Below are 7,500 nucleotides of genomic sequence, written 5' to 3' on the forward strand. Positions count from 1 at the left end.
AATACGGAGAGAGATATTATTGTTCAAGGAAGAACATGAATATTGTGTTGGTCGGTCGATCCTGATAGTAGTTTGCTGCTGCTGCTGTTACTGTTGCTGTACAGAATTTTCGTTCGAGTTATTGAAAATAGAAAAAAGAAAAGAAAAGGAAAAGAGAAAAAGAGTGTGGAGTAAAAGAAGACAAACGGACGGACGGACAGATAGATTGATAGATTTATGTGTAGATCGACAAAGAAAAAAAAAAAAAAGAAAAATAGAGAGAGAAGGTGCTGGTGATCTCTCTCTCTCTCTCTCTTTCTCTCTCTCTCTCTCTCTCTCTCTCTCTTTTTCTTTCTTTTACCTTTCAGAGCTGTTTCTCGAGACGAGAAGAATTTCACGGTGCAAATCGCGAAGCAGGACGAACGATGCGGTTGAAAGAAGGAGAGAAAAGAGGAGAAGAGAGGAGTGAAGTGGAGTAGAGTGGAGTTGAGCGGAGAGGAGTGGAGAGAAGACGGTGGAGAAGGAAAGAGAAAGATGGGAGGTAGAGAAGGGCGGGCGGGAGGGAGGGAGGGTTGGTTTGAGACGCGGCTTTTCTCGACGTTGGGTATAAATATAGTCGGTCGATGGTGGTGGTTCGTCTCCCTCGCTAACGTTTCCTCGATGTATTGCCACGGAAATTGGCTCTCTGTGGGAGCGAGAAAGAGAGTGAAAGAAAGAAAGAAAGAAAGAAAGAGAGAGAGAAAGGAGAAACTGAGAGTAAGTGTGAGAGAAAGAGAGAAAGAAGATAAGGAGGTTCGTATCGCGGTGATACACGAGCCACGAAACTCGTTCTTTTGAATTAGGAAAACGCGTGATTATTTTTCTCTCTTTTACGGAATAAGAGAGAGAGAGAGAGAGAAACAGAATGAAAAATACGTTGGAAATGAGAAAAAGACTGTGAAGGAAACAACAACAAGGAAAAAAAAGGATCGCGTGAGTTATTCGTGCGCGAGTCCTCTCTCTCTCTCTCTCTCTCTCTCTCTTTTTCTCTTTCTCTTTCTCTCTTTCAATGGTTTTACCTTTCCGTTGCAAAGCAAAAGAGAGTGTGTATAGATGTGTTGGTAAGGGTAGAAAAGGTAGAGAAAGAACGATGGTGGTGGTAGGGTTGGTAGGGTTGGTAGGGCTAGTAGAGCTGGTAGGGTTGCTGGCAGCTTCTTGGCGGTTTCCGAGAAGGAGATAAGCCGGTTACCGCCCCCGACGAACGTTTACGTCGGAAACATCGTTAGAAGACGCGACGACGACCACGTTCTCTCTTACTCTTTCTTTTTCTCTCTCTCTGTCTCTCTCGATGAGAGTCAACTTTTTCTGCTTTTTTCTTTTCTTTTCTTTTCTTTTCTTTTCTTCTTCTTAATCTTCTTTTTTTGCTATTATTTATTTATTCTGTTCCTTTCTTTCTTTCTTTTTTTTTTTTTCTTTCCTCGAAGAACGCTTCGCACCTTTCTCGTCTCCTCATTTCCTTTTTCCAATACTCTTACTTTACGTAGCTCGCGCAATAATGAGATCGAATTATTCATCCGTATATACGCCTTGTTTACGCTCGAATATATCTTCGAAATAATTAAGTAGACCGTTTCTAAATAACTATTACAAGATTTATTATTGTTTAGCATATTTTGGAGAAAGGGAGAAAGAAAGAGAAGGAAGGAGGGAGAGGTTAGAAAAAAGTTGGAAATTCTGCGGATTTTTTCTAACCGCGTTACTCGGTCGGTAACAATCGGCTACGCACTTACCGATAGGTACGAAATCGTCGGTCATAAATCGTAATGGTTACTGACACCCATCTTTTTTTATTTTATTACTCTTACTACCACTACTACTATTATCATCATCATCATTATCAGGTCTTTTAGATTGTTAAATTTCATACATTTTGGAATTGAATTCTATATATATATATATACACGCACGCTATATGCTCGTATATACGTACACCCAAAAACTTTTCGTTGTTCTCTCTCATCTCGAATTCGATATGACCAGATAGGTAGATAGGGAAAGAGGGAAAAAGAGAAAGAGAGATGCGTTTGACGATTTCGTGCGTGTTTATCGGCCGATACGAGGTTTGGTTTGACTCGTCTACAACGAGTTTTCTCTCTACGCTCTGCCGTGTAAGGGAGGAAGGGCTATCTCTTCGTAAAAAGCGATGTTCTCTTGTCCGAAAGACCGTGTTAGGGAGAGAAAGAGAAAAAATGATACTATACCACTCTTTGAGCTTTTCGAATGAGCACTGAACTGTTTCGAATAATCGTTTGTACCGATATATCCTATCGTTCAACGACTAACGGTTGTAATATTCCCTTTGAAATCGGTTTTCCTGATCTTTTATCAGGTGATTCGTAACTTTCTCTCTTCCACCTCGAAGCTCCCTCTTCTTCTCTCCCTCTCTCTCTTTCTCTCTTCGTCGATCAACACGATTTACAATGTCTCGAAAAACCGATCTCGTTTTGTTCTGTAAAATCGAACGAATTCTCTTTCTTTTTTTTTTTCTTCTTTCGAAATCCATTGAAAACGTCGTTTAAAAACGTTCGGTGTATCGAACTTGTATCGAGCGATTCGAAAGTTTTCGAAGCTTTGTTCCCAAGTTGGACCATCTAAAAAAAGAGAGAAAGAGAGAAATATTGGGCCGAAAATATTCTTGAAAATTAAGAGCAATCGATTTTCGATATCACCTAGAAACTTTTGCACATCCAACGTTACTTTCCATTCCCTTATTCTGTATTAAGAATGAGATTTTTCGCGAACGTACGTGTACGTACCAAGTTCGCCATTTTGAAAGATTTCGTACGGTTATAAAAATAAGGTCGGTCGATTTCAGTATTTGCAGAAATAGACAGACAAACGGAGAGAAAGTACGGATCATCGTTCTACTAGTGTACTCATTATAGATTTTCGACAAGAGATGTTTCACGAACGAATGACGTCACGCTTCGAATCATTTTTATCACTTTAAACCAGCGACAACGTAGCTTCTGCACTAATGGTGATAGTAGTGGTAGTGGTAGTGGTGGTGGTTGATGATGATGGTGGAAGTAATGACGATGATGATAGTGCTGGTGGTGGTGTCCTTTACGATAAGATTCACGCTGAATAATAATACCATTTAATTGATCTTTGTCTTTGATATTCTCGCGAACAACGATACTCTCTTTGATGCATCTATTATTATCAATAATATTATTACTAGTATTGTTACTACTAGACTATTGTTACTAAATAATTATTAGTAGTGTTATTACTACTACTACTGTTAGTACTAATATACTAGTACTACTACTACTGCTGTTGCTGCTGCTGCTGCTGCTGCTGTCTAGGCCACATTAAATTTTCGTGAGATTCGTATAAGTTTCTTCTCTCTCTCTCTCTCTCTCTCTTTCTCTCTCGTTCTCGCTCTTTCTCTCTCTTTCCCAAACACACATACATGTTCTACGTGTGTGTGTATCTCAGGGATGTAAAATTCGGGCACCTGCACCCGTACGTCGTTCTATTTTCGTACGCTTGACCCATGGCGACCTGACTACATCGTTCTCAAGAGAGAAAGAGAGAAAGATAGAGTAAACGAGAAAATAAGAGTGAATAAAAAATATATATATATATACACACATTATAAAATAACAATATTATAAAAACTGTTTTACCGATAGCGTTTTGAAAAAAATGTTATCGATAAAGACGAAAGAGAGAGAGAGAGAGAGAGAGAGAGAGAGAGAGAGAGAGAGAGAGAGAGAGAGAGAGAGAGAGAGAGAGAGAGAGAGAGAGAGAGAGAGAGAGAGAGAACGTTACGTAGGTTATGTACATTGTTTGATTATATATTTGAGGGAGAATTTCCTGAAATTCGAATACACGTTTACGTATGCACGTAAACCTACGTTCGTTTATTTACTGTTATCGGCTACGCGTCTTATCTGTATATAGGAAAGACATTGACAATATTTACAAAGTAACCGATAATACGATAGATGTCTCCTCTCTCTCACTCACTCACTCACTCACTCACTCGTCACTCACTCACACACGCTCAGCTGGTACCTTATGCTTTGAACGTGAGTTACGGTAATATATCATTGAGAGATACAGAAACAGAAAGAGAGAGAGAGAGAGAGAATCACTTTGTCCCTCTTGAAATTATCCTACGAACGGGTAAAATTTTTAATAACAAGATAAAAATACAAGAAATCAAAGATCGTACTCTACAACAAAAAGAAAACAAAAATAATAATAACTAAATCAATTCGATATTTCATTCGATTTCGTCGTTCTTTTCTTTTTTCTTTTTTACAGGTTCCAGCAGCAGCACGAGGAAGGAATAGTTGGATTCGTCATAATCGTCGTCGATGTGAGAGAGAGAGAAACGTACACGCACATCTACGCAGCTTCGGGTTCTTTCCGGTTTTTTACGTGTTGCGGTTCGTTTGGGAAATAAAACGCGTGCCCAAAGCCCCTTATCATTCTCCTGTCCGGTGTACAATCGTTAAACGACTGGACGGAGAACTGATAAGGGCCCGAGGGTCACAGAATCATCGTGAACAGAGAAATTCGAAGAGGACTCCTGCTTTACTCTCTTTCTCTCCCCTTCTTTTTGTAAAATGGCGCCATGCGCGTGCTTCTTCGTATCTTCCTCCTCTTCGTCGCGATTGGACGAAGAAAGACTAATTAATACGCACAGGACACGTACAACACCATGAAGAAGGACGAAGTTAAATCTAGTTAACAAGGAACAAGAGAGAGAGATATATATATATATATGTATAATTTATATTCTCTTTCTCTCTTTGTTTTTCTCTGTCTGTCTGTTATATTTTTCTGTACGCGTTAATCTCTTAATTTTTTATTTTATTTTACTTTTCATTTTATTTTGTTCATTGTCTATCATTCAGCTGAAACAACTTAACAATGAGAAGAATAAAGTATTATTCTCTTTGTCCTTCTAAACGATTATAGATGATTTCTCTGAAAGTAAAACTTTCGAAATACATTTAGTCGTACTTATCATACTTATTAACAAGCGATTTGCAAAGTTTCAACGAAAAGGACAATGCTCCCTTAAAACTATGTAAAGAGACAGGCAGACTGTTTCTCTCTGTGATATTTCGTTCTATTTCTCTGTCTATCCGTCTCATCCTGCTTATACTTAGTGAATTTCCTTGTCTCTTCTTCTCTGTGTATTTTTTTTTGTCAAGGAGATTTGTTATTAAATGCGATCGTTAACAAGGAATTTTCGATCGTTGAAAACTTTGTTACTATATTTACTATTGTTAATTTATTACGTTATCATCATCATCATTATTATTATTAATATTAATATTAATATTAATATTAGTATTAATGTTATTGTTGTTATAGATTAAGAGGGTTTAATAATAAATAAAATTCGATGAATATTTTTTCGAAATGATGTCTAATATTTTTTATTTATAATAAATAAATGTATGTAAAAAAAATACTTATATATATATCTTTGTCCTTCACGTCTCTCTCTCTCTCTCTCTTTCCCGAGAGAGAATTTCTACGAAGCAGCAGTTGGTTTAAATATCGTACGAATGATTTTGTTGTTTCACGTAGTAAGAGAATTGTATCTCAATACTTAACAACTTCTACGCTACCAGGCTATATCAGAGATGCATAGTTAAAATATTTACAAGAGTAGTTTAGTTCAGGCACACTGTGTGTTGATATAATGCACTCTCTAATAACGATCAGAGAAAGTCTCTCGATGTTAATTTAATAAACTAAGTAAATATTATATACAAAGCTTATATACACATACACACACACACACGTACGTCTCTCCTTCCTCTCTTCGTCCTTCGCGAGAGTTCACTTTAAAATAATAACGAATTAAATAGCTTTGGAATTTGTTTATAGAGAAAAAAGAAAAAAAAAAAAAAGATTCAAAAAGAAAAAATAAAGAAACATTCACTCGATATTTAATATTTAGTTGATATGTTCACGTTGTCGTCGTTGTTATTTTCGACGTGGTTTGCCTAATCTCGTAATTAGGATTCAGTCGTATGATCTTTCTCCTTGGCTGTTGCATCGTCTCGTCCGATCTTCTAATGGTTGGACTTTGTACGATCATGATTTGCTGCTGTTTCGCCTCGTTGTCCTTTTCCGCTATAAAATGCGTTACCTCGACTAACTTAATCGCAGGGATATTTTTTACGATAGTTCCGCTCGTGATAATGGGTGTCGTTGTTACGGGACGTTCAACGACCTTCGGCAATATTATTGGATTTTTCGTTGTCGAGGTCAATTTTTTTGTCGATACGTCCGGAACAAAAGTTGTCAAGGCTTTTATCGGAGGAGTATTATTAGCTGATCCCGCAGTATCAATCGAATCGGTATTCACCGATATTATTTTAGTTCCTAGTACTACGCCATTGCCTGGGAATAAAATATAAAAAAAATATATATATATATATATAAAGAAAGAAAGAAAAATAAACATTTTCTTAATCATTAAAAATAAGGAATTGAAATTTGATAGATTGTAATGGAGATTGAAATTTCTTTTCTTTTTTTTTCATCAACTCCCCCCATACCTTTTTCCATCTCTTTCGTTATTGGACAGTCCTTGTGAGCGAGTAAGAGAGTCTTCAATCTCGTCAATTCGTTACGCAAGGCTTTTACTTCCAATTGCAAAGCTGCGTTAGTTTCGTTAACGTTAGTCACGGTTTTTTGTAAATGTTGAATCCATGCTTTCCGTTTCGCTCTGGCACGCATCGAACTAGCACGATTACGTTCGAGAAGCTCTTTCTTTTTATGCTGATCGATGCTCTCGTTTGGATTTTCCTTTTCATAAGGTTGAGAAGTGCTATTTTGTTTTATTATTGCTTCGGGAGATTTCTCGTTTTCGATAGCGTTTACCTTTTTCGTTAGAACCTGCTGTAATTTCTGTATTTAAATAAAGCGTATAACTTTATTAACTTGGTTAATATTAATTTTTTTTTTTTTTTAATAAAAAAGGATAACGCGTTACCATTTTTGCAAAAGTCATTTTGGAGGACAGAGCTTTGTTTGGTTCTATAACCGGTACCACGTTACGAGGAAATTCAGATCTCACGAGTACGCTTTGTTGTCTTGTGTGTTCGATGGTAGAAACCTGGGAAGGAGATAAGCCGGACGCTTGGGAAGATTCGCATATTGGATTGGCAGAAAGTTGCATCAATTTACCATCCGCTGTTTTCAACAGTAATTCGACCTCTTCCCCATTTATAGATCTTTATGAAACGTTTCAATTAATAGCATTATTAATCGTAGCTCTGTCATAGAAAAAAAGGTTTGGAAAGGAACCGTTCCTTACAATTTCGAAGAAGATTGTAGAGGTATCTTTTTAGGAGTGACGGACACGTTTAAATGTTGCAGAACAATACTCTCTGCGTGCAGAGCCGTGGTTTTGGAAGATGTAAGCGTATTCTCCTTCATAAGATGAGACTCGCTTAAATGTAAATTTAAATCGGAACACGTTTGCGTTTCCACGGAAGA

General features: G+C 37.2%; 1 protein-coding gene and 1 long non-coding RNA gene across 3 annotated transcripts in view; one reads left to right on the forward strand and one right to left on the reverse strand.

Annotated features, from left to right (window-relative positions):
* Positions 1 to 4,429, forward strand: part of LOC122627369 — a 69,980-nt gene extending 65,551 nt beyond the window's left edge. Inside the window, exon 3 of the long non-coding RNA XR_006326843.1 lies at positions 4,297 to 4,429. This is a non-coding gene — a long non-coding RNA (uncharacterized LOC122627369). The remainder of the gene's footprint in view (positions 1 to 4,296) is intronic.
* A 1,470-nt stretch (positions 4,430 to 5,899) lies between these two features.
* The window catches only part of LOC122627367 (cyclic AMP-dependent transcription factor ATF-2), a 2,583-nt gene continuing 982 nt past the window's right edge, over positions 5,900 to 7,500 (reverse strand). The window contains exons 4-7 of one of the 2 annotated variants that reach the window (XM_043808451.1): positions 7,319 to 7,500; positions 6,995 to 7,235; positions 6,558 to 6,900; positions 5,900 to 6,399 (exon numbers count right to left, since the gene is read on the reverse strand). The exon at positions 7,319 to 7,500 is cut by the window's right edge and continues 150 nt beyond it. In XM_043808451.1, the coding sequence (XP_043664386.1) occupies positions 5,963 to 6,399; positions 6,558 to 6,900; positions 6,995 to 7,235; positions 7,319 to 7,500 (1,203 nt within the window). In that variant the 3' untranslated portion in view covers positions 5,900 to 5,962. Of the gene's footprint in view, positions 6,400 to 6,557; positions 6,910 to 6,994; positions 7,236 to 7,318 lie in introns of both variants that reach the window. The other variant, XM_043808449.1, reaches the window with a different exon arrangement.

The sequence above is a fragment of the Vespula pensylvanica genome, chromosome 2 (assembly GCF_014466175.1).
Source record: "Vespula pensylvanica isolate Volc-1 chromosome 2, ASM1446617v1, whole genome shotgun sequence".
Classification (NCBI taxonomy): Eukaryota; Metazoa; Arthropoda; class Insecta; order Hymenoptera; family Vespidae; genus Vespula; species Vespula pensylvanica.